Raw genomic sequence first — 27,833 nt, forward strand, 5'->3', positions numbered from 1 at the left:
TAGTGACTCTGGGAAACGTGCAGGCCATAGTGGATGGCTTTGCTGCAATGGGATTCCCAAACTGTGGTGGGGCGATAGACGGAACCCATATCCCTATCTTGTCACCGGAGCACCAAGCCACCGAGTACATAAACTGCAAGGGGTACTTTTCAATGCTGCTGCAAGCCCTGGTGGATCACAAGGGACGTTTCACCAACATCAACGTGGGATGGCCGGGAAAGGTACATGATGCTCGCGTCTTCAGGCACTCTGGTCTGTTATGAAAGCTGGAGGAAGGGACTTTCTTCCCGGACCAGAAAATAACCGTTGGGGATGTTGAAATGCCTATCGTGATCCTTGGGGACCCAGCCTACCCCTTAATGCCATGGCTCATGAAGCCATACACAGGCAGCCTGGACAGTAGTCAGGACCTGTTCAACTATAGGCTCAGCAAGTGCCGAATGGTGGTGGAATGTGCATTTGGACGTTTAAAAGCGCACTAGCGCAGCTTACTGACTCGCTCAGACCTCAGCGAAAACAATATCCCCATTGTTATTGCTGCTTGCTGTGCGCTCCACAATATCTGTGAGAGTAAGGGGGAGACATTTATGGTGGGGTGGGAGGTTGAGGCAAATCGCCTGGCCGCTGGTTACGTGCAGCCAGACACCAGGTGGTTAGAAGAGTACAGCAGGGCGCGGTGCGCATCAGAGCAGCTTTGAAAACTAGTTTTGTGACTGGCCAGGCTACGGTGTGAAACTTCTGTTTGTTTCTCCTTGATGAACCCTCCGCCCCCCCCATCCGGTTCACTCTACTTCTCTGTAAACCAACCACCCCACCCTCCCCTCCCCCCTTCGAGCACCGCTTGCAGAGGCAATAAAGTCATTGTTACTTCACATTCATGCATTCTTTATTAATTCATCACACAACTAGGGGGATAATTGCCAAGGTAGCCCGGGAGGGGTGGGGAAGGAGGGAAGGAAAAGGACACACTGCAGTTTAAAACTTTAACTCTTATTGAAGGCCAGCCTTCTGATGCTAGGGCAATCATCTGGGGTGGAGTGACTGGGTGGCCGGAGGCCCCCCCACCGTGTTCTTGGGCGTCTGGGTGAGGAGGCAATGGGACTTGGGGAGGAGGGCTGTTGGTTACACAGGGGCTGTAGCAGCGGTCTCTGCTCTTGCTGCCTTTTCTGCAGCTCAACCATACGCTGGAGCATATCAGTTTGATGCTCCAGCAGCCGGAGCATCGACTCTTGCCTTCTGTCTGCAAGCTGACGCCACCTATCATCTTCAGCCCGCCACTTGCTCTGTTCAGCCCGCGATTCAGCCCGCCGCCTCTCCTCTCGTTCATATTGTGCTTTTCTGTAGTCTGACATTGACTGCCTCCACGCATTCTGCTGTGCTCTGTCAGCGTGGGAGGACATCTGGAGCTCCGTGAACATATCATCCCGAGTCCGCCGTTTTCTCCTTCTAATCTTCGCTAGCCTCTGTGAAGGAGAAACATTTGCAGCTGGTGGTGGAGAAGGGAGAGGTGGTTAAAAGACACATTTTAGAGAACAATGGGTACACTCTTTCACGTTAAATTTTGCTGTTCACATTACACAGCACATGTGCTTTCGTTACAAGGTCGCATTTTTCCTCTTATATTGAGGGCCTGCCAGTTTGGTGTGAGAGATCACTCACGCAGTGCCAGGCAACAGAATTCAGCTTGCAGGCAGCCATGGTAAGCCATAGTCTTTTGGCTTTTTTAACCTTCATAACATGTGGGAATGGTTTCAAACAGCAGCGCCCTCATGTCCCATACCAAGGACCCATTGGGTTGGCCATTTAAAATGGGTTTGCAATGTAAAAGGAGGGGCTGGGGTTTCCGGGTTAACATGCAGCACAAACCCAACTATCCCCCCCCCCACACACACACACCCAATTCTCTGGGGTGATCACTTCACCCCTCCCCCCCCACCGCGTGGCTAACAGCGGGGAACATTTCTGTTCAGCCGAGCAGAAACGGGCACCTCTGAATGTCCCCTTAATAAAATCACCCCATTTCAACTAGGTGACCGTGAATGATATCACTCTCCTGAGGATAACAAAGAGAGATAAGGAATGGATGTTGTCTGCATGCCAGCAAACACCGGGACCATACGCTGCCATGCTTTGTTATGCAATGATTCCAGACTACGTGCTACTGGCCTGGCGTGGTAAAGTGTCCTACCATGGCGGACGGGATTAGGCAGCCCTCCCCAGAAACCTTTTGCAAAGGCTTTGGGAGTACATGAAGGAGAGCTTTCTGGAGATGTCCCTGGAGGATTTCCGCTCCATCCCCATACACGTTAACAGACTTTTCCAGTAGCTGTACTGGCCGCGATTGCCAGGGCAAATTAATCATTAATCATTAAACACGCTTGCTTTTAAACCATGTGTAATATTTACAAAGGTACACTCACCAGAGGTCCCTTGTGTGCCCTCAGGGTCTGGGAGCATGCCTTGGGTGAGTTCGGGGGTTACTGGTTCCAGGTCCAGGGTGATAAACATATCCTGGCTGTTGGGGAAACCGGTTTCTCCGCTTCCTTGCTGTGAGCTATCTTCATTGTCTTCATCATCATCATCTTCCGCGTACCCCGAACCCGCTTCCCTGTTGCGTGTTTCTCCATTGACGGAGTCAAAGCACATGGTTGGGGTAGTGGTGGCTGCACCCCCTAGAATGGCATGCAGCTCCGCGTAGAAGTGGTATGTTTGCGGCTCTGCCCCAGACCTTCCGTTTGCCTCTCTGGCTTTGTGGTAGGCTTGCCGTAGCTCCTTAATTTTCACGCGGCACTGCTGTGCGTCCCTGTTATGGCCTCTGTCCTTCATGGCCTTTGAGACTTTTTCTAATATTTTGCCATTTCGTTTACTGCTACGGAGTTCAGCTAGCACTGATTCGTCTCCCCATATGGGGAGCAGATCCTGTACCTCCCGTTCTGTCCATGCTGGAGCTCTTTTGCGATCCTGGGATTCCATCATGGTTACCTGTGCTGATGAGCTCTGCGTGGTCACCTGTGCTCTCCACGCTGGGCAAACAGGAAATTAAATTCAAAAGTTCGCGGGGCTTTTCCTGTCTACCTGGTCAGTGCATCTGAGTTGAGAGTGCTGTCCAGAGCGGTCACAATGAAGCACTGTGGGATAGCTCCCGGAGGCCAATAACGTCGAATTCCATCCACACTACCCCAAATCCGACCCGCAAAGGCCGATTTTAGCGGTAATCCCCTCGTCGGAGGTGGAGTAAAGAAACCGGTTTAAAGGGCCATTTAAGTCGAAAGAAAGGGCTTCGTCATGTGGACGTGTCCAGGCTTAATTCGATTTAACGCTGCTAAAGTCGACCTAAACTTGTAGTGTAGACCAGGCCATAGTGATGGACTTGTTATTGAGTGTAGATAGTGCCTGGATTCACTTCCCATAAGAAGTTGCAGGTACAAGGTGGGTTGGTTTGCTTAGTGGACCATGAGTAGGCATTTCAAAGTCAGACCTGGGAAATCAGGTAGAACAGATGTTTTAATACAAGCACATTTCTGCTGTAAAGAAATATGCACTTAAAATCAGATGTTGTAAAATGATTACTGTTTTGTCATCATGTGATGTTAATGTTGTGTATATATTTAAATGCAATATTAAAACATTTAACTATTTTGTTTTTCTCCTTTAGATTGTGTTTTTGGAGCAAGCAGATCAGCAAGAGCAACTAGCTAAGAAGTGGGGCTTCAAAGCATCTGATATAAGAGAGCTTAGTAGTCAGTAGGTATTGTATTTAAGTTCATTTAGTCATTTTAGTTTCAATTTGTTCCCTGGATGGCTGAAGTATTACATATGTATTTGCACTTATGGATCCAGACTCCATTCTGTCCTTTGTGGTTTTGCCTATGCAAGGCATTTTGGATTGGGCCCTAAATGTGGGCAGTGAATACGCTTTTGTCATTCCTTGAGTTGGGAGTTTAGCAATGAGTGAATTGTGGTAACTGATTCATAACTCTCAGATTGTAAAGCCATATTTAGGCTTGACAAATAACCTATGCTTTTTGCATAACTGTAAACAATATTCTCTATCTTTTTTAGTAGTGTAAATTTACATTCTGTTGTCCATTTTGTTGGCAGCAGGCTGTGCCAGTTGATCCTGGTGGAAAACACAGCAGAGTTAATAAGTGGGGGTAGCACTTCACTTTAAAATTCTGGCTCAGCTGTCAGTTAGCATGATGTCTGTTTGTGTTAGCTACCTGTCTGATAAGACTGAGGTATAGATTTCAAAATATGACACATTTGTACATTTCACACTATTGAACAGTTGAGCAAATAAAACATACAAACAAAATTCTGCCAATATTCATCCAAATTCAAAAATGAATTTTGATTCAACCATACTTGCAATTCTTGCGTTTGTGCTTTGAGAACATTCAAATTGTCAATATTTATTATCAAAATAGTAATGAAAAGCAAATTTGAAACAAAAATGCTTGAATATTTGGCAAATGTGAATTTTGAGTTGTATACTTAATTGTAATATTCAAAATACATGCTGTGTAGGTTAGTTACATATGTCACCCAATCGGGGCAGAAACTGTAGCATGTGACTTATGGAACAAATTAACACAGAGCAAATTTCAAAAGTTTGAGTATAAAATGTTCTTAATTAACAATGCAGAAAATTCATGAAGAAATTTGTGAATAATGTTGAACAAATAAGTCAGAATTCATGGTTTATGATATTTCATAATCAGAAAAAATTCAGCAAATACATTATTATGGACGATTCACTCAGCTTCGTTGCCAAATGCATTTTTTTAGAGATCTCATCACATTTGGAAGAAATATTTATAGCCATAGAAATTAGTTTCCAAGAAAATAACTTCAGAGTATGAGAATAAGAGTTTTGTGATACTACAAGAGGGGAAAATTATTATTTTCTACTATTTTAAAAATATTTGACATATTTACTTTTAATTCCTGATGGAGCCCATGACCCAGGGCTTCTGGTGCTGGAAGTCCACTCAGAGGGGTAGTTGTGGTGACACAAGGCCAGGGGCGGCTCCAGGCACCAGCGCAGCAAGCGTGTGCCTGGGACGGCAAGCCGCGAGGGGCGGCCTGCTGGTTGCCATGAGGGCGGCAGTCAGGGGGCCTTTGGCGGCATGCCTGCGGGAGGTCCGCTGGTCCCGCGGTATCGGCGGCGGGTACGCCGAATGCGCGGGACCGGTGGACCTCCCGCAGGCATGCCGCCGAATCTGCGTTACCAGTGGACCTCCTGCAGGCATGCCGCCGAAGGCCGCCTGACTGCCGTGCTTGGGGCGGCAAAAAACATAGAGCCGCCCCTGCACAAGGCAGTGTCCTAGAGTGCCTGATGCTGCACACAGTAAAAGGATGTACTTCCTTAGTAGAAGTCTGTACTTTGGATGCTGAAGATCTGGGGTTCAAACCCCGCAGACCATTCATGCTGGGGGCCATCACACAAGCATGTTGTACAAAACAAAAACATAAGTTATTCTTTAAGAGCAATTATTTAAAAATCCAAACTACTATGATTTTTTTTTTTTTAAACAGTGAATTCTTCATGCCAGGAATGGTTGATACACATATCCATGCACCTCAGTATGCATTTGCTGGAACAAGAGTAGACCTACCTCTTTTGGAATGGTTAAACACATATACATTTCCAACAGAAGCCAAATACAAAGATAATGATTTTGCTGAAGAAGTATACACCAGAGTTGTAGTAAGTACAGCAAATGTCTTCTGCGTACTATTATAAGGTAAAGTGCACATTAATGAACTATATCAGCTTTCAGAAGGTGACAGTACAACTCAAAAAAAATTAAGGAACTATATTAAAATTTATATTATGAAAAATAGGAACTAAATAAATTGGGAATATTGTCATTGTTCAAGATTGTAAACCAAGATTATCTTTCTAATTCTGATGTCTAGGAGTGTGATTAGGTCTGTGTGAACCCAGCGAAGTTCAAGGTATTCTTAGCTTCTCTTTTTTAGGGTTTTAGTGATTTGCAAAGCTGGTTCAAGTTTAGCAATCTAGTACAAGTATAATAACTACGATGTAGTTCCATTGAAATTGTAATATGAATGAAAAAGTAACTTATTGCACAAGTCTGTTACTTGAAAATACCAGCTTTATGGACTTTATCAATATGTGTTTCTCAGTGAAACAGCATTTAATCTATGATGCATCGCCTTTATTACAGAATGTATTTTACATTAAATGTGTACTTTGCTAAAAATTAAGATACTTATGTGATGGGGACCAATATAAGAATCTAGATAGGCCTTTATATAATGTGCATCACCAAAATAGTTCCTACTTCAACAGTTGTAAAAGTCCATAAAAAGAATATGAAATAGTTGGGAAATTCTCAGTTAAGACTAAGTATAAATTAATTCAAATTATCCATAATGAATATATGTCTTTTTGCCTAGTTGCTTACATCAGAACTCATTTCATCACATGATAGGCAGCAATTAACATATATATCACCTATCCTAGGCTCCAGGCACCTTTGCCAACATTTAAAAATGCAATCAACACAAGTAAAGCCAGTGACTGCTGCACAACCCCAAGCCGAAGAAGACTATCAACATCTACTTCAGGGAGATTATACCTAGATACAGTTTCTCTATGATCTTACCCAAACATGAAAGATTAGATAGTGTATTGTCAGCATCACACGTTGCTTTCTTGAGTAGAGGCCTCACAGCAGCTTTCTTAAGAGATGCCCACTCCCTGAAGCAGATGTTGATAGTCTCCTATCTCCTAGCAGTTCACCATCGAGGGAGGACATGAATCCAAAGGATATGCTGTGGGATGAAGGGAACTATTACAGTTTTGAACTAATAAGTACAGTAACTCCTCTCTTAACATTGTAGTTATGTTCCTGAAAAATGCGACTTTAAGTGAAACAATGTTAAGCGAATCCAATTTCCCCATAAGAATTAATGTAAATGGGAGGGGTAGATTCCAGGGAATTTTTTTTCACCAGACAAAAGACTATATTATATATATGTATACACAGTATAAGTTTTAAACAAACAATGTAATACTGTACACAGCAATGATGATTGTGAATCTTGGCTGAGGTGGTGGAGTCAGAGGGTGGAATATTTCCCAGGGAATGCCTTAGTGCTGAATGATGAACTAGCACTCGGCTGAGCCCTCAAGGGTTAACACGTTGTTAATGTAGCCTCACACTCTACAAGGCAGCACAAATGGAGGGAGGGGAGACAGCATGGCAGACAAGAGAGAGACACACCCCCTGTGTGTGTGTGAGAGAGAGATGCGCATTGCCCCTTTAAGTACGCTGACCCCACTCTAAGTACATTGCCTTTTTAAGTAGATCAGCAAGTTGAGACAGCAGCTGCTGCCTCCGTCTTGAGCCCGGTCGTGTCACTCTCTCCCCACCCCCCGGCTCTATGGAGATAGGGTAAGGGGGGGGCAGGAGCAGGGGGGAGGGGGACACCCTGACATTAGCCCCCCTCGTTCCGCCCCCGGCACAGAAAGTCGGAGGCTCCCGGGAGCAGCTCCAAGGCAGAGGGGGGGGGGGGGGTGGGACAGTTGAACTGCTGGCAATTGATAGCCTGCTGGGCGGCTGCCACAGCAGGGAGCTGATAGGAGAGCTGCCGGTCCACCCTGGTTCCAAGCCCCCACCAACCAGCTGCAATGGGCTGCTCTTTCTGCAAATGGTGGACAAAGCAGGCGGCTGCCAAACAACGTTATAAGGGATTATTGCGCAACTTTAAACGAGCATGTTCCCTAATTGATCAGCAACGTAACAACGTTAACCGGGATGACTTTAAGTGAGGAGTTACTGTATATCAGCCCATATCTGTCATAGTTTTCCCATTAAATACATTAAGAATCTGCTATAAAATTGGTATTTTTTCACTCCTCACTTCTCTTTCAGTCCCAGTCAGTGCAAAATTCCGTAGAGCCATCTTGCAGATTAAAACCACTGATTGCATGTTTTGTCATTTTGGCAATGTGACACAGTTTTCATACAGCTCAAAACTGAATTCTTTTTATAGAGAAGAACGCTAAAGAATGGCACGACTACAGCATGCTACTTTGCAACAATTCACACAGCTGCTTCTTTGCTACTTGCTGAAATTATAGGTAAGAACATAAGAGTGAGTTTTAAGAGAGATTTCAGCTGAAATAATAGTTTGTTCAAATCAATGGAGCTATGCTGATTTACACCAGTTGAGAATCTGCCCCTCTATTTATTCTCTCCCTGAAATCCAACTATCCTCGCTCAATTGTTCAATCCCTCTCCCACTCATTCACTCCCATTTACCCTCTGCTCCATCAATTACCACCACTGCCACCCCATGTCCCAATAAACAATTGCAGCTCCCAAATCAACTGGTACGTTACATCACTCATCTCTTTATGTGGCTGTGCTGCTCCTGCTCTGTTGCTGCTTGGGTACTGGAAGATCCTATGCCTAAATGGCAGGAGAAATAGTCAATATCTTTGCTCCCTACCCCATTCAGGCACTGGGGTGGGGTCAGTGCCAAGATTTTCACTCACCCCTCAAGTCTGGAGAGAGGGACCTGCACCAAGATCTTCTCTCCAATCCACAGGGAAAGCAATGTTGTCAACTCCCACTATGTTATTGCAAGGCTTGGGAGAACTTGGAATCTTTATTAAATCCTCAGTTTCTGGAATCAAGTGAATTTTGTGAGAATCTCAGCTTTCATTTTTAAAAAGTACGTTTCTAGCCCTGCTGCTTGTGGAGAAAACTTGAAGCGAATGAACCCTGAAGGCTAAGAAACCTGAAGACAGAAAAAAAGAACCCAATATTTGTTTATTTAAGTCTCATTGTTTTAAAGCTAGTCAATATTTGTAACCCAATCTCGTGGAGGGGCTTAGGCTGTACTCATTATTTTTGAATGGTTGGGGATTTTCCCCTCCCCTGCAAGTAGGCCTGGGGAAGGGGAGCTGAGGCAGGATCTTGGTTCTTTCCCTTGGCTTAGCAGGGAGAGGGGCTTTGTTGGGATCTTCACTCCCTCCTCCACCAAGTGAGAAGGGTCAGTTTTGTCTCTTGGTGAACTGGCCTGGAGAGTCCAGTGGAGACGCATGCCTCTTGGCTAAGGAGCTCCCATGCACAGGAGATACTGGTCAGTGCATATGTCTGCCACCAGGATGCCTAGTGTTGGGGAAACCTCAGCTGGGGCAAAGGAGAAGTATTTGCCTGACTGCAGTTATTGGAATAAAAGTTTACAGATTCCAATGGTCTGTGAATAAATATTTTACTTCCTTGTTTTTGTAATGTGTGCTTTTGCACATGCAAACAAAATCTAAGCTGGTTTGCATTTGCAAATGTTATATGAATGTTCAAATCAAATGTAGAATTGATTCTCTGTGCTTTTAAGGTCCAGGACTGAAATGTCTTTGGGCGGACACTTTTGTATAGCACTTGCCCATACAATTACTGCGTCCCAAATGTTCAACTGACATGTGCAAGTCCTCCGATGTTGTTAGTCTTCTGTTTTCATAAGGACCAAATTCGGCCTCAGTTCCAAATAAAAACAAATCAGAGTAATGACTTATTTGAATTGAACACTTTAGACAGTATGATGGATTTGTTCTGATATAGTTTGCATGCAATAAATGTGGAATATACTCTTGGCTCTTTCCTCAACACCTAGGAACATTAAGCATGTGAACTTTTGTGACCATGACCAACATGCTCCTAGTGGAATGACTGAAAGAGGCCATTACTATTAATTTTGCATATATCTCCTTTCCTAATTATATAGTAGAGATCTCATGCAAATGGAACAAAATAATGTGAGCCAACAAAATTTTTGTAACCAAGTGTGAAACCATATATGTTAAACTTTGCTGAATCAGGCCCTAACTGGCGAATCATCTGTACAAATGCCCTGTTTATATGTGCATTTATGGTAATTGCACATGCAAATATCAGCACACAATTGCATGCTCATTTTTGCATATGAATGTCCAACTTCCTTTTCTCATTGCTATTTGGCCTTGATTAAAGGACTAATATAATTTTCCAGGAGCAATATAAAAGATAAGTCAGTGGAGTAACGCAAGAGACTCATGTGGCCCACAATCTTATCTGATTATTCATTATTGTGTGGTATCTTAAGTTTGAGTGCCCCTGGACCTTATGCCTATATATTATAAAGGGGCTATAGACTTCAACCCAGTTATGAATTCTCTCATTTCATTTTTAATTGAAAATGCCTCACAGTATGTAACAAGTCCTGTGCCCTGTCATGGCTGACCTTTTCAGAGATGATTAAATACTGCCATGTTTGAGAATGTAGATTCTGCATTTACTTTTATGTCATAGACAAACTATATATTAAACCAAATATAGGATTTGTATGGTATTACTCTGTGAAAACATAAGTGCTCAAAATGACAAAGATGTAGAGGGTCTGCTTGATCTCATTATTACTTGATAAGCACCAACACTGTTTTCAGTGCTGTACAAGACACACAGAGACATGTCTTCTGCTTCTAAGAGTTTACAATCTAAGGCCCTAATTCAGCAGAGAGCAGGCCATCCCTATTCAACACAGCATTTAAGCACATGCTATATTTAGGCACATGATTACCTTCCATTCACTTCAATGGGACTTAAGCAGCTGCCTGAAGTTTAGTCTGTGATTAAGTGCTGTGCTGAATAGGGATGGACTTAAGCACATGCTTAAATCCTTTCCTGAATGAGGGTCTAAATAGGCAAAGACTGAATGGGAACAGACCAATGGGAGACCAAGATGATTTTGCTGACTTAGGCCTGATCTACACTAGACAATTAAGTTGACTTTACTATGTCAGTCAGGGACATGAAAAATCCACACCCCTGAGTGGCATAGGTAAGCTGATCTAACCCTGAGTGTAGATGGCGTGACGTTGATGGAAGAATTCTGTCAACCTAGCTACCGCCTCTTTGGGAGATGGATTACTTTGAGGGGAAGGGTTCTCCCCTCAGCGTAGGTAGTGTCTACAGTGAGGCGGTATAGTGGTGCAGCTGTGTTGCTGTAGCATTTCAAGTGTCAACAAGCCCTTAGAGTGCCATCTGCCTCATGGAAGTAGTGAGTTTTTGAACGGTTAGGAAGGGCCATTTTGGTTGGGATTTGAACAAGAGCTGCTTTAATAGTGATCATGGCTGCAAAAAGAATTGTGGCTACCATATTTGGCTATTCATTTTTAAGTGACATCATAGATGAATAGCAGATAGCACCAATTTGGTCAATAATGTACAGGTATCACTTAAGCGTAATAGCACTAGGTACATTTCTAGTCATCATTATCATAATCTTGTTCATCATTATGATCTCTTGCGAGAGCGTGTGGGTTACCACAGTCTTCATTGACATGGCAAGTACACAGTTCTATGCAGGGAGGATTGTTCAGACTCCAGACGTGGTTGACTGTGCAGCAGGCCCCACTGGTAAAGGCACAAATAAGGTCTTATAGAGGCTCAAAGATCATTGGGCCTTAGAAGAATATAGAAAGTAGTTCACAATCTAAATTTTTTCTATTCATGTTGTGTTGGTGACCCAATATCTGGTTTGCCTGTGTGCAAAGACATCCAAATCTTTGTTTGCCAAGATACGTGTTTGTCCTCATGTGGTGGGAGTTTGGCCAGTGACTTGTCCTTTTCAGCAGCTAGATTGAAGCGCTAGCATTTCAGGTCACTGTGGATCTCCTTTTCTTTCTCGCTCTTGTCATACAGCACTACTACCTACTTCCTTGCTACAGCAATTGCAGCTTGTCCATCACTCTGTCCCAATTTGGCAAGATCTCAGAAGCAGTGAGCTCCTTTCATTTTGACATTAAACACAATTCCCCTCCTCCCCCAATACCAAATAGGGATGACAAAGAAGTGTACTGCAGGAAGTCTGTTGTAGAAGTCAGGAGTGAGTGTGTCACAAATTACATGCACAAGTATGAAGTGATGCTTGTCAATTGTGCTGGTAATGGTGCCTGGTTCAATACACACGTTATCTATGTGTTCCATTTTTGGAAAGTAGTGATCTGGAAGGAATAAAACATCTGTCAGGTGACCTAATAATCACTATGGTTCCTTTGACACCATGAGACCCAAAAGCCATATTGGCACATATAGTATGCAGAAGCATCCTTGTGTCCACTGCCCGTTGAGTGCTGTACAAGTCTTGGGCTTCTTCAGCACTTCTACTGGTGATGGACTTTGCTATTTCACCATTGGAAAAGCCTCCAGCAAAGAAGTGTTTTTGTTGGGTGTGCTCCTACACTCTCGGGTGCATTTTTGAACTAAATATTCACAGAGGAATTTTACAAGTGACTGCTTGTTGGATGCCATGTTTAGAAACTTTTTCCATGGAGGCACAGGGCATCTACCAGTCACCTGGTATTTCTTATATACAAACTTAGGGCTTGGCTACACTTACGCGGTAGTTCGGTGGCTGGCAATCGAACTTCCGGGTTCGATTTATCGCGTCTTGTCTGGACGCGATAAATCGAACCCAGAAGTGCTCACCGTCGACTGCGGTACTCCTGCTAGTCGAGAGCAGTACGCGGAGTCGACGGGGGAGCCTGCCTGCCGCGTCTGGACCGCGGTAAGTTCGAACTAAGGTACGTCGACTTCAGCTACGTTATTCACGTAGCTGAAGTTGCGTACCTTAGTTCGAATTGGGGGGTTAGTGTAGACCAGGCCTCTGATCCTGTCTGGCGCTGTCTCCCTCTGCAGTTTTCACTGAGTTACTGTTGTCTGAGGGAAGTAGGGCTTTATATCTTTGTAGCAGCATAGACAGAAGAATCACCTTGTAGTTAGACAGTGATCTTATGTACATCTCTCCCATTAGCTGATAAATTCAATGCCATAAGAGGACTATTGTTGCTGTGTAATTAGATGATTTTGCTTTAAGATTCATTTTACTTAAGTAGGAAGAAAAGCACGTTGAGTTATAAACTGCATCCTTAGCAAACGAGTCTTCCACAGATATTCTGCAGAATATGTCATCATTTTTGAAGTGCTGCCTCCCTTAGATTGCTCTCTCAACTGTTTCAATTGTATGGAGTTTGTCTGTTTTTCCTCAAGCAAACAATGCAACAGGATCAATCGCTGGAGGACAGGCTTGCTCTGGTGGCTATAGAAGCAGATAAACATGATGCTCTCTGATCAGATTCAGAGTCTGTTTCCCCCCACCCCCTGGGTTCAATTCTGACATGTGCCAAATACGAGTTGCTTATGTATTTCTGAAAGCAGCCCCTGTGACAGAGTCTTGGTGATGCAGCATCTAAACTAGAAAACTCATTCAGTAGCTGCCAATACAATTCATGTCTCCTGGTTTCTGCTGTCAGAATTCTGTCCAGCACTGGTGGCTTTTGACGGTTTTTCATTCTTTTGATTTTCTTGACAAACAACACATTTTTCAGAGTTTATGGGGGGTCTTTTCTCTTTGCTCTATGCTTTTAAGGGGCTTGTATCCCTTATGTGTGTCTTCATATACTGTAATTCCCTTGTAGAGGTAGAATTCCCAAAGTATATTGTTAGCATTATCACCACCATTGCTAAATTAGATACAAATTAGATCTATATGAATCAAATTATACCATAGAATTTCTATGGTTAGAAATCCCAAGCTTGAATAATAGGAATATAGTAGTAGAAATATACTGCAGACCATCTGACCAGGATAGCGATGGTGAAATGCTCTGGGAGATTAGAGTGGCTATAAAAATAGAAAACTCAATAATAAGGGAGATTTCAACTAACTTTATATTGACTGGGCACATGTCACCTCAAGATGGGATGCAGAGACAAAGTTTCTAGACCCCATTAAAGACTGCTTCTTGGAGCAATAATCATGGAACACACAAGGGGAGAGGCAATTCTTGATTTAGTCCTACGTGGAGCACAGGATCTGGTTCAGAGGTGAATATAGCTGAACGGCTCAGTAACAGGTGACCATAAAATAATTAAATTTAACATCCTTATTGAGGAGGGGGGAAAAACCAAACAAACCTTCCACGATAGCATTTAATTTCAGAAAGGGGAACTACACCAAAATGAGGAAGCTAGTTCAATGGAAATTAAAAGGAACAGTCACAAGAGTGAAATACCTGCAAGCTGCATGGAAGCCTTTTAAAAAATACCATAATAGAGGCTCGAATTAAATTAAAAAATAGAGGACCAAAACAATGCCACTATGGGTAAAAGAGGCAGCTAGAGGCAAAAAGGCATCCTTTAAAAATTGGAAGTCAAATTCTACTGAGGAAATAGAAAAAGGAGCATAAACTCTGGCAAGTCAAGTGTAAAAGGGGTAATTAGACAAGCCAAAAAAGAATTTGAACAGCAACTAGGCAAAGATTAAAAAACGAACAGCAAAAACACTTTTAAGTACAGCAGAAGCAGGAAGCCTGCCAAACAATCATTGTGGCCATTGGATGATTGAGGTGCTAAAGAAACACTCAAGGAAGACAGTGCTTTTGAGGAGAAGCTAAATGAATTCTTTGCATCAGTCTTTACTGCAGAGGCTGTGAAGGAGATTCCCACAACAGAGCCATTCTTTTTAGGTGACAAATCTGAGAAATTGTCCCAGACTGAGGTGTCAATAGAAGATTTTTTGGAACAAATTGTTTTACAGTAATAAGTCACTATAAACAGACGGTATTTACCCAAGAGTTCTGAAGGAACTTGTAAGCTGGCATGGTTGTCCCTCCGCTTCTGCCTCTGAGGGAGGCCACACCTCCTCCTTAGTCTGCTAGAGTCTTTTCCAAGCAAAGAAAAAAAGGGGGGAATTAGTGGTTTTCAAGGGGCTCTGGCCTTCAAGAAGGGCAGGGCTATAAACAGGCTGGGCTTTGGTCTGCAGTCAGGCAGAGCTGTAGCAGTTTATTCACCCCGCCTTTAAGCAGGGCTCCGGCAGGAGTGAGCGCCAAACACAGTCAATGGGGCTCAAGTAGGTATTCCCAAGGAGCGCAGGCCTCGTGGGCTAAGGAGGGGGGAGTACTGCAACCCTAGGGGTGGGGTGGCAGGGGGGATGCGGGCCCACCCAACTGCACCGCATCCTAGCCCAAGGCCCTAACAGTGGCAGAATGGTCTGCAACTGGGTCAGCGGGGAATCCACCCGCAACATGATGAGCGTGTTTCCAGCGTCACCATAGCCAGATGGTAGTGTGGCTCCCCTGGGCTGCTTCCTATTTTCCCCATCAGTCTCCTCAAGATATTCTGCCAAGTGGTAGCAGCTCCTCAGCATTGGGGGTGACAGGGCTCTCTGGAAGCTCAAGCTGGTCCTCATGCCAGCAGCGGTTCTCCCTGGCTTCCGACTCCAGCAGCGGGAAAGAAGCACGTGTCTCCTTCGGCAGCTCCCTTCGGAATGAGTTGCTGGGCTGGCCTTTTATATTTCCCCTTCCCGTCCCCCCCTCTGTTTCTAGCGTGCAGGGCGTGGCCCTCCTGGTTCCACCCACCAGATGGCTTGCGGCATCCCTCCACTTCTGCCTGTGAGGAAGGCCACACTTCCTCGCTACAGAACTCAAATATGAAATTGCATAACTATTAACTGTGGTGTGTAACCTATCATTTAAATTGGCTTCCATGCCAGATGACTGGAGGATCCTTAATATGACGCCAATTTTTAAAAAAAGGCTCCAGAGGTGATCCTGGCAATTACAGGCAAGTAAACCTAATTTCAGTACTAGGCAAATTAGTTGAAACCATAATAAAGAACAGAATTATCAGACATCAGTAAACATGATTTGTTGGTGAAGAGTCAGCATGGCTTTTGTAAAGGGAAAATCATGCCTCACCAATCGACTAGAATTCTTTGAGAGGGTCAAAAACATGTGGGCAAGGGTGATCCAGTGTACTTGGACTTTCAGAAAGCCTTTGACAAGGTCCATCACCAAAGGCTCTTAAGCAAACTAAGGCTACGTCTTCACTACAGGGGGGGGGGGGGGTCGATTTAAGATACGCAAATTCAGCTACGCGAATAGCGTAGCTGAATTCGACGTATCGCAGCTGACTTACCCCCCTGTAAGGGCGGTGGCAACATCAACCTCCGCGGCTTCCCGTCGACGGCGCTTACTCCCACCTCCGCTGGTGGAGTAAGAGCGTCGATTCAGGGATCGATTGTCGCGTCCCGACGAGACGCGATAATTCGATCCCCGAGAGGTCGATTTCTACCCGCCGATTCAGGCGGGTAGTGTAGACCTAGCCTAAGCTGTCAAGGGATAAGAGGGAAGATCTTTTTCTGGATCAGAAACTAGTTAAAAGACAAGAACCAAAAGGATAGGAATAAATAGTCAGTTTTCAGAATGGAGAGAGGTAAATAGTGGTGTCCCCCAGGGGTCTGTAATGGGACCAGTGCTGCTCAACATATTCATAAATGATCTGGGAAAAAAAGGTAAACAGTGAGGTGGCAAAAATTGCAAATGATACAAAATTACTCAAGATAGTTAAATCCAAAGCAGACTACAAAGGGATCTCACTACACTGAGTGACTGGGCAACAAAATGGCAGATGAATTGAATTGAATTATTATTTTTTTTAATTAATGGAGATATCCTATCTCCTAGAACTGGAAGGGACCTTGAAAGGTCATCGAGTCCAGCCCCCTGCCTTCACTAGCAGGACCAAGTACTGATATTTGCCCCAGATCCCTAAGTGGCCCCTTCAAGGATTGAACTCACAACCCTGGGTTTAGCAGGCCAATGCTCAAACCACTGAGCTATCCCGCCCCCCCCCCCCCCGCCACTTAAAATTAAGTGTTGATAAATGCAAAGTAATGCACATTGGAAAACATAATCACAACTATACATACATAATTGGATCAAAATTAGCTGTTACCACTGAAGAAAGATCTTGAAATCATTATGGATAGTTCTCTGAAAACAGCTGCTCAATGTGCAGTTAACAGTCAAAAAAGCTAACATTAGGAACCATTAGGGAAGGGATAGATGATAAGGCAGAAAATATCATAATGCCACTATATAAATCCATGTTATGCCCACATCTTAAATACTGTGTGCAGTTCTGGTCAGCCCATCTCAAAAAAAGATATATTAGAAATTGAAAAGTTACGAAGAAGGGCAACAAAAACGATTAGGGCTATGGAACAGCTTTGGTATGTGGAGAGATGAAAAAGACTGGCACTGTTCAGCTTGGGAAAGAGATGACTAAGAGGGGATATGACAGAGGTCTATAAAATCATGAATGATGTGGAGAAAGTGAATAAGGAAGCATTATTTACCCTTTCACATAACACAGGAACCAGGGATCACCTAATGAAATTAACAGCAGGTTTAAAACAAACAAAAGGAAATACTTCTTCACACAATGCACAGTCAACCTGTGGAGCTCATTGCCGGAGGATGTTGTGAAGGCCAAAACTATAACTGTATTCAAAAAAGATTTAGATACGGTACATCAGTAGCTATTAGCCACAATGGTCAGAGATGCAACTCCATGCTCTCAGCATTCCTAAGCCTCTGACTGCCAGATGCTGGGACTGGATGACAGGGTATGTGGATCACTTGATAATTGCTCCATTCTATTCATTCCCTCTAAAGTGTCTGATATTTGACAGTGTCGGAAGACAGGATACTGGGTAGATGGACCATTAGTTTGACCCAGTATGGCCATGCTTATGTTTTTATGTCAGTATCAAAATGCCCATTTTTGATTAGTGAGCACTTTGATTGAAGCTGTGTATTGTCATCTCTAATACTAATAGTAAACTGTGCATAAGTGTCATTGAACTAAAAAGCTAATTTTTTTAGAATATTTCAAAGGCTAGTCCTGTATGCACAGGCAATTACAATTTAAAACCTTCTACCAGGCAGACTAGATGCTACATTGTATGTACAAAAGCTTACAAATGGAAGCATTGCATTAGTAATTCACATACATCTATATCTACCCACTATGCAGTACAAAGTATGGGCGTGCAATCTACTGCTACAGGTACACAACCTTCAGTATGAGACTGATCTGGTCAGAAAATATCAATTGAAAATATAAAAAAACTATTATAATCACTGTGAGGTACTTTGACAATTAAGAATATGCGATGTGAAAACATTTCATGCTAATACAGCGGTCTCAACCTGCGGGCTGCATTTGGCCCATTTAGCACACAGGTGTGACCCAGCTCAGCTGCGTGCTACAGGCCGGCCCGCATGGTGGGGTCTGGGTTCCCGGCTGCCTGGCGCAGTGGGGTCCGGGCTGCCCCGCTGCCTGGCGCAGTGGGGTCCGGGCTGCCCCGCTGCCTGGCGCAGTGGGGTCCGGGCTGCCCCGCTGCCTGGCATGGTGGGGTCAGGGTCCAGTCGGGGCTGCCGGCCTGACCTGCGTGGTGGGGGTCCAGGGTCAAGGCTGCTGGCTGGTGGGGTTGGGGGTCCAGGGCTCCCGACGGCCCTGCAAGGTCAGGGGTGGGTGCCTGGTCCCGCCAGCTCTGGGGCAGCCGCCTGGCCCTGCAAACCCCGGGACAGCTGCATGGCAGAGGTCCGGGGCAGCCGGCTGGCCCCACGCGGTGGGGGTCCAGGATCCATATGCGGACCACAATGATAAATAAGTTGAGAACCACTGTGCTAGTATATTGCAAAATTGCATATTGCAGATGCCAAACAACTTAATCATTTCTGGCAAAAAACCCAATGCTTGCCCATGCAAAAACACCAAAAGGTCTTTTAATGTATTGTCATTTGGTAGCTTTGACCTATAATTTTAGCACCTTAATCTGCTGTTTAATTTAAACAGAAAAACTGCAGTCGTAGTCATGCTGCAGTGTTTCTGGAACTGTGCAAAAGTGACACGCTCTCATTCTGGGTACCATTGTTTCACCTCACCTACAGCACCACTGGACAGTTCCACATTATACCTCTTCTAAATGTACATAAAATAAGCTTTCAAATGATATGTAATATGGATGGGGGATACGTTAACCTCCAATAATATGGCCCTCTGGAGAATTGCCACATGCCTATGAAGACAGGAACAGTGTGTTCACTAATGACTAGATTCTGCCCAGCTCTTTTGGAGGTGTGCTGCAGTGGTTGTGCAGCACTGGTGTGGTCCATGGAAGATCCAGGCAGAATTGCAGTCCCTCCCCAATACCTAATGGATGCACAGTGCCCAAAAAGCAGTGCTTAATGTTTGCCAGGGCTGAGCCCTGGCACCTTTAGGCTTGGCGATTCCTAGCCCTGTCCCCTCTGGGCTTGCTGCACCAGTTATTAATGTAAAAAAATTGCTTGAGCCCGAGCATCTCTTTCATTACAAATTAAGCACTGCACAAAAGGGACAGGAAGGTGGGCTCTGACTTCCAACTGACCCGGGCAGTCAGATGGCACACAGGAAGGAGCAGGCTGCATGCCACAAAAGGGTGTGGTGGCATGCATGCTCCCCCTGTGGTTGGAGAATTCTGGGAGGCAGTTTGCCTGCCAGTGCTCTTCCTTCAGCAGTTTTGCACTCTGGACTATGTTTAACTGGCACGATCTAGCCCTTATTTATAATGTTTTCAGTAGCGAGTACTAGGGTAATGTTCAGAGTGTCCATTTAAATCTCTGTTGCTCATTACTTTCTCAAAATATTTTCCTTTTGGGCTAAAAAGTCTCAGTCTAAAGATGAAGAAAAGAACATTGCCCTGTTCACTCTTAAATGAAGTTATCTGGGCCAGAATTTGTTACTCTGGTTTTAAGTGCAGGTCTTGCTAGCAGTTTGTTTGGAAAACAACTAATTTTGAGTTTTATTCTGTTATACATTTCACAGATAAATTTGGTCAGCGAGCGTTTGTTGGAAAAGTTTGCATGGATATCAATGAAATTGTTCCAGAATACAAGGAAACCACTGATGAATCTCTCAAGGAGACAGAAAGGTAAAATGATTATACTGATAGTATTATTTTTAGAAATTGTATTTTTAATAAAAGTGAAAAAGGACAGGAAGGCTAGTTAATGATTAAGCCTAAAACTTTAAAGTGTAGGAAGTAATTTTTATTCATCCTTTAAAAAAAAAAAAAAAAAAGTCTGATTCTCCTCTCATGAGTTTTCCACTAATGCAACAAAATCTGCGTCAGTGGAATTTCTCCTAATTTACAACAGTGTAAATGGGAGAAGAATCTGGTCCATACAGTGTACACATGCTTCTTTTAATGACTCTTCTGAAAAGGCTGAGGTTTAACATGAAGGACCTGATACAACAATGAATTAGACTGGGCACCAGATTGGTGTATGGATGCATGCTGATCTGGGAGCCATTTTGTGAGGTCACTACCCTGCAAGTACTTGAGCACATGTGTAATTTTACTCATATGAGTAGTCACACAAATGCTTAAGTGTTTGCAGGATCAGGACCGTATTGGGAATACAGGATAAGGTAACATACGGCAATCTAAATATTTTATGGAGTGAGTTTGGAATTCCCACATTACTTATGTAGGTTATCCCAAGTGAATGCTAGTAAAATCTTTTTACCACTACAAGTTATCATGGATTTTTTTTAATGGCATATATTTAAAGAAGAGGGTTTTTTTTAAAAAAAAAGGTTTAAAGATTATTAGTGTTGTACTAATGTTTTTTTCCCTTGGCTGTTCACCCAGGTTTCCTTAGTACCAACTCCAGCAGTACAAGCATTAGAGCAGTGGTTCTCAACTTATTTATCATTATGAGCTGCATATGCAGCCCACACTGTGTTACCTGGGCCGCAGGGGCTGAATGGTAGGTCAGTGGCAGCCTGGCCCCCAACCCCCACTGTGTGGGGCTGGGGGGCTTCCCGCCCCAGATCCCAGACTCCACCACATGGGGCCAGCTGACCGCCCCGGACCCCCACCCCCGCAGCTTCCCCAGGCCCCCGACCCCACGGGGCCGGCCGGCAGCCTCAACCCCGGACTCCCACCACGTGGAGTGGGCTGGCAGCCCCGACCTGACCCTGACCCCGACCCCACCATGCTGGGCAGCGGGGCAGCCCAGGCCCCACCACGCTGGGCAGCCAGGAACCCAGACCCTGCCAGGCGGGCCAGCCTTGAGCACCCAGCTGAGCTGGGCCACAGCTGTGTGCTAATTGAACCACGGGTTGAGAACTGCTGCATTAGAGAGAGAGGACCTTCAGTTCTGGTACTTGTTTAAAACATCAGAATGATCTAAAACAGCTTTCCTGTCATGTGTTTGAGATTCAGTATCATGACTATAATAAGAATGGATGCTCTATAATTTTGGAAAAGAGGAATTCCAACTCTCATGGATAAGATAGCTGTGTCCAGCCTGGAACGTTTGCTTTTGTGTGACATGGACTTCAGCCATGAAGTGGGAGAAACTCTTCCTTTCTGTTAAAAAAGGAAAGTTTTTCAGCATGTTCAACTTAATTTTTTTAAATATGGTCACTATTTGAAAACTGCTCAGAATTTTAGAATATTAGAGGTAAATTCGTGAGCATAGTTAGGTTAGGAAGTCAAAAGAATGAAATAAATGTGGTTTATCACATAGTCCAATAATTTATCATATAGATTCCAATAACTTACAGCAAACTGTTTATATCATATATATGGAGGCGATATATAATACCTTGCATTTATCTTGTACCAAAGTGTGGAGAGAAAGTGGTAAGTGGGCAGGACTGGGAGGAAAGTAGGTGGGAAAGTCTAGATTTTAAAAAAACCTGTATTTAAACCTGAAACTACAGTAGATGAAACTGATTGGTTTCAGTTTTCAGTGTAAACCCCTGAACTGTCCAAGATTTGCAAGAACCTCTGTTGCCGGTGAACCTCTAGACGCCAAGGACCTTTCCTGCCCCCACCCTGCCACCCACTGGTGGGCCCCTAGGACCCTCTCACCTACAGGAACATTAGAATCTTGTCTCCCTGCATCACAGGCCCTCAGAATACTCCCACATTCCAAGATGTGGGGACATGGTATGATTTGGGGGCCAGCTTTAGCTCATCTCTAATGTCCTGACCTCATTTTTAAAAAAAATATATTTGTAGAGCCACTTGTGCTCTACTCTTTAGTTTTGAATGGAACAAACAAGTCCACATTGTGTTTTCAAATGTGTAAATATTGCATACTCTAAAACATACATAAATGCTCGCTGGAAAATAAAAGGATACCCCTCTGGGCACTTTAAGTGAATGAAGGATAGAGAGTCTATCAGTTTAAATCTCAATATATGTAACTACTGTAAATGAAGCATAAAATATTGCAATGTTCTAAAAATAGGATTTTAAATAATAGAATAGATTCTATGCTCTGATTTAAATTCATGTGCAGCCAAAATTAAGATGTATTTTTTAATAGGGCTGCTATAGCATATAATCATGCTTTCTGTTGATTTAGTATAACATGTATTTGGTTTCCAATGAGAACACAGAGTAATTACCACATGTCTGGGGTTAATTACTACATGTGATAAAACTTCTGCATATTTAGGGCTGGATTCTCAGCTGGTAAAAATTGGTGTCGTTCCACTGACTTCAATAGATCTATGCTGATTTACACTAGCTCAGAAACTGACCCTTACAGTTTTCAACTTTCTACATAAAACCGATTCACATGTGAAACACTTAATAAAACACTAAGGTAAATATTTTTCCTAGATTTCTTAATTTATAATACTGGTTACTTTTCCCCCCCCTTCAGGTTTGTTAAAGAACTACTAGAAAAGAAAGTAAGTAGAGTTGCTTTTTTATCAGCAGCGTAACCCACATTCTGTACTGTCATGTACTTTTTTTCCTATTTGCTGTATGAAATGGCTAAAATTCATTTCTCCTTTGTTTATATTCACTTTTGCATTCCCTTTTTTCTATGAAAATAAAATGAAGATTTGGAAGAAAACAATCCAGTTTGAATGAATAAAATTGTTAACCCTAGTGACAAATCAGTAAAGATAGATTTAATGACTAATTAAATCCTTAATCTGTACAAACTTGTTTGGGAGCTGTGGGTTTGAGTTGGCAAATGTCAGTGTGACACAATGCATTCAATATTGTTTGGTCAGAGCACTGCAGAATACTATACTTTGAAAAATAACTTATTTTCTTTAAAACTGCTCAGCTTCCTACAAAGAACAATTCTATGGTCATAGGAAGAAATAAGCTAATAAATCATTTCACTGTTTATAAACCATGCTACGAAGAGAAATCTTTGTTTAACTCAGAAAAAATAGTTGCCTTTTAAGGTAACGGCAGTATGGTGCCACAACTTTACACTGCAGTTAATAATCCTTTTCCACATAATTTTTTTGGATCAGCAAATTCGGTCACATGTGTGAAGAAGATTCTAACGAAAATCTGCAGATATATTTTATGGCACTGTTACTATAGTCAAGGAATGTTACGGCTTTTCCTTGTTAAATTTCTTTTTTCAGTGGTTCATTTGTATGACACTTGTTGCCAAGATTTCAAGATTGATGCCTAAAGTTAGGCACCTAAATCCATATTTACTTACCTAAATAAGTGACCTGATTTTCAAACTGCAGCTGGGAGCTGAGTTGAAGAGACTGCAGGCCAAAACATCTGGCACTCTTCTCTAGTGGTGTCACATGCACAATGACAGGCTGGCATGTGAGGGCCATCAGAGAGACCAGTAGTTGCCTGGCACTTGCCCGTCGGACCCCTGTGAATGTTATGCTATTTTCTATTCTGTTGGCAATCTTCAACCCAAAATGCCATGCTTAAATTTAACGGCTAATTCTACTTTGTTGAGTATAGTTATCTTAGAGGCCTAGAGTTTAAGGCCAGAAGGGATCAGTAGATCATATTGTAGTCTGGCCTCCTGTATACTATAGATCACAAATGCCTTCCTTACTTAATATGTCTGGTCATCTCACTAATCTTCCTGTCTATGGAAGCCAGGAGCCAGATTGTAGCCAATGCACCTGCATAGGGTGGAGAAACTGGAACAAGAGGAAGGCACAGGAAGTCCAGTGCTTCCTGGAACTACCTGCAGCCTGCATCAACCCCTACTTAAGCTGTGTCTTAAGTCCTGTCTACACGGTGATAAAAAACCTGTGACACCAAGTCCAAGAGCCTGGGTCAGCTGACTTGCACTCGCGGGACTTAAGCTGCATGTCTAGAAATAGCAGTGTAGACATTCTGGCTCGGGCTGGAGCCCGGGCTCTGAGACCTCACGACCTGAGCCCAAACGTCTGCACTACTATTTTATAGCCCCACAGCCCAAGCTTCATGAGCCTGAGTGGCTGTGCGCTGGATATTTTATTGCAGTGTGGACATACGCTTAGTGGCACAATCTGGATCATAGAAATCAGAGATGGGAAAAGCCTATTAAATTACCTAATTCACCCCTTACTGGCCAATGCATAGCTGCCTTTTGACAATGGACATGAATATATTCTTCCAGTCCAGTTAAAATCTCAGTGATTTCAGGGAAGGTTGCTTATGGAAAAATCTTTATAGTCTACTAAAATGACTTATTGAAAAAACTTTGATTCTCTATTCCTGTGACAATGGTTGTAATAAAAATCAGAAAATTGCTGTGTAGAGATTCATTCATATGAGCAATGGATGCAGTAGAAAAAGAAAACAATACAAAATAAAGCCCACTCCTTTTTCATCATCATATAAGCTGGAGGGTCAGTGCACTCTTGGCCCTGATGCACAGATTCTTATTTGCAATCTCAAGTATGCAATTTGAATATTTTCAGTATCAAAAGGTACAACCCATAGTGACGCCTCGTTTTGGACCTTCCTGCACTGAGAAGTTGCTGAGTAGACTTGGTGACTTTGCGAAGGCTCGTGACATCTATGTGCAGGTAGGATTTGTGAGCTCTCTAAATACCTTTTTGCACTGGGAGAAAACTCACAGGGCAGGAAATATTAATGAGAAATCAGTTTCAGAAGCTTCACTGTTTATCTGATATTGCCTGTCATAGTTCAGGGCAACTACACCTGTATTCCCCCTCACAGCCCAGCAAGGACACCCACACTAGACTCCCAGATCCTCATCTCACCTGTCTCGGGTGGATACATGTGTCTCTGTCTCTCCTGACTAAGGTTTTACCAGGCTGTGCAGTTCCCTGCCTACTCTGTGAATTCCCCAGCAAGTCAGATTGCCTAACCAGGCCTGCTTTGATTTCTCCTCCAAGGCTATATACAGTGTAATTGCCCACAGTTAGAAGTTACCAATCGCCCTTTCTAAGCAAGCACGTTTATTCTTAAGGTAAAAGCATTACAAGGAAAACATATTAAAACAATACATGAACCTGATAAGCTTACCGAAGATCACCCCCCTTCTCCAACACAGGGTCTGGCCAGTGGTCAGTTCTTCAAACCCCACCAAGGGGTTTTCAGCTGTTAGCTCAGAACGAGCACACCTATAAATGTGTGAGTCACTCCTTTATACAGTTTGGGTCTTCGAGCTTGGGACCCTGGGAACAGGTAATTAGCAGACAGTCTCTCTCTCTTCAGGGCATAGCTTCACAGGGCTGGGATTTTGCATAACCAGAGGCAGGGGTGGGGATTTGCATTAACTTCCCCCTAGATATTTCCCAGGAAATCCACTTCACATGCATTTTCCCAAAAGTTCATTCTTGTCTGCCACATTGTTTGGTGTAGTCCATTGATCAGTGAGGCCCTTACATACATCACCTTTGCATTTAACACAACGGACTTCAAAGATACGTAAACTTAATTCAATAAGATCTCCCAAAGATATTGCAGGATATTGGCATATCTGTCATACTGCCCAATTCAGCAAAACAATTAATTTGCATACTTAACTTTGAGCCGGTCTTTAAATTCCACTGAAGTTGTTAGCCCCCTGCACTCTCTAGCTCAGGGAGTGGGCAGGGGGGTCATAGCTGGATCACTGTGTGCTTCAGCAATGCCAGCTGGTGCATGGTCTTTGGGGACCATAACCAGTTGTTTGTTTAATGTTGCTGCTATATGCCTGTGCCAGCTCTGGCATAGGTGAGAGCATCCTGGAGAACTATAACCAACAGCTCCTCATTTCTCCTGCACAAAACAGATCTCAGCACAGAAAAGAATGAGCCTTTGTATTCAAAGCATCTTAATTTAGCATAGTTAAAAGAGAAGTGCATCTTACTGTGTCATTAAGTAACTGCAATTTAGAATTAAAGTGCTTTTTAAAGCTTACAGCTGTGTTAAAGCTGGGAGACACTTTTTGGTTACATAGTCTTAATTAGATACTACACTCAAACTACGTTTGCATTATTTAACATTACAAGAAGGGATATTTGTAAATATTGGAAACATATGTTCCAGAGACAGTACAGAGTGGACGAGATTCTCAGCCACACCAGAGGAGTACACAGCAGATCAGAGGAAGACTAATGGGGGCAAAGGTGTCCTTTGTGATGCCCTGAATCTGGGTCTAGTCTGTGTTGGTCTGGCACCTCTCCCCTTATCCCACTGGTCCAAAGTGCTGCTTTAACATTTGTCAACCACCAGTGACCTGGTGCCACCTGTACTTCCAGGTGTCATTGAGGATCCAGCAGCACCCCAAATTGAAAACTTTTTAAATGAAAGGATAGGAAGGACAAATCACTTCCCCCACTTTCCCTTAACACACTATCAGTGCCTCCATTATGTCCAAACTAAGCTTTTGCCAGCTTGTCTTTATCTAAGTATTGCTCTCCGCCAGGCACTAGGAAAGCAAAACTAACTAGTGGAAATGCAGCTGCTTTACCTTTCCGGAGGGAGGCTGAGAGTTCGAGTCCGGCTGCTGGGATTGTGAATTTAGCCAGCTGAAAGGAGCTGGCATGGCAACCCTAGGGACGGCTCTGGTTAAAGGAATTTTGCTCCTCAGACTCCAGATAGCATAAAGATCCAGTTTCTCCTTATCAGGGATTTTCATCCCCTTTTCCTCACAGTCCAAACTGATAGAACAAGTGTTGGCCCCTGATTCCTCTTCATATGAGTGGGGAGGGCAAATAAAGTATTTGACATTGTGATGTCTTACAATGTCTCATTTGGTTTCCAAGGCCCTCTTGTCTGCATGACCAGCACTTTACACTAACTAATGCTTCTTTCCTGTTCAGTGAGTTACACAATTACAGACGTTTACAATGCAAAGCATGTACTACAGAGGTTATGAATGAGATTAATACATGCAGCATCCTGCACTATTCATAAGACCTAGACACCAAACACATACTTACCACTCTAATATTTATCTTAACAATGCTAATACACAGGTAAGCCAGACTGGTTTCCAGCTATCTATTTGTCAGTGTTCACTGAGGCTTGGGGCTTTGGCATGAGCTGACACCTGATCTGCCAGCATCACAGTTGCAAGTCTAGTTAACTGTTAGGCCACCCAGAGTATTTGTGTGGTCAGTTTTTATTGTTTAAATCTAAATAAAAAAGCAAATACTGATTACTGTTTTTTTCCCCCTTACAGAGTCATATAAGCGAGAATGATGGAGAAATCAAACTTGTGGAGCAAATGTTTCCTGACTATAAAAATTATACTGATTTATATGATAAAACCAAGCTACTTACAAGCAAGGTAGCGTTAAGGAACATTCTATAGTATAAGTTATGAGATTTATCAATATGGACAATATACTGGTGAATTTTATTCACTGTCCTCAGGCTTGAACGAGTTGCATTTCTGTACATCCAAGGAGATGCAATGAAATCAGAGAAGATAATGTAAATATGATTTACTATAGGGATAGTTACTGATCACAGACAATAAAAGCTTTAACTATTCAGGTGTGCCAGAGCTCTGCTCAACACTCTTTAGGAGAGGACAAAGGTAAAGAAAATTTGTGCTCCCAATCTGGTTTGTAATGGCCCCCTAGAGAAGTTGGGTGGGGAAAGGACAGGAGCAGATGGTTTAGAACGGACTATGCAGCATCTGGGGATTTCCCCAGAGAAATCTCCAGCTACCCTGCTAT

At 43.3% G+C, this 27,833-nt stretch overlaps 1 protein-coding gene across 1 annotated transcript in view; it reads left to right on the top strand.

Annotated features, from left to right (window-relative positions):
* The window catches only part of GDA (guanine deaminase), a 77,802-nt gene that overhangs the window by 11,595 nt on the left and 38,374 nt on the right, over positions 1-27,833 (top strand). Inside the window, exons 2-8 of the mRNA XM_065406532.1 lie at positions 3,656-3,744; positions 5,539-5,710; positions 8,029-8,116; positions 19,731-19,836; positions 22,592-22,619; positions 24,615-24,722; positions 27,332-27,439. Coding sequence (XP_065262604.1) covers positions 3,656-3,744; positions 5,539-5,710; positions 8,029-8,116; positions 19,731-19,836; positions 22,592-22,619; positions 24,615-24,722; positions 27,332-27,439 — 699 coding nt within the window. The remainder of the gene's footprint in view (positions 1-3,655; positions 3,745-5,538; positions 5,711-8,028; positions 8,117-19,730; positions 19,837-22,591; positions 22,620-24,614; positions 24,723-27,331; positions 27,440-27,833) is intronic.

This window comes from Emys orbicularis, chromosome 6 (genome assembly GCF_028017835.1).
Source record: "Emys orbicularis isolate rEmyOrb1 chromosome 6, rEmyOrb1.hap1, whole genome shotgun sequence".
NCBI lineage: Eukaryota > Metazoa > Chordata > Testudines > Emydidae > Emys > Emys orbicularis.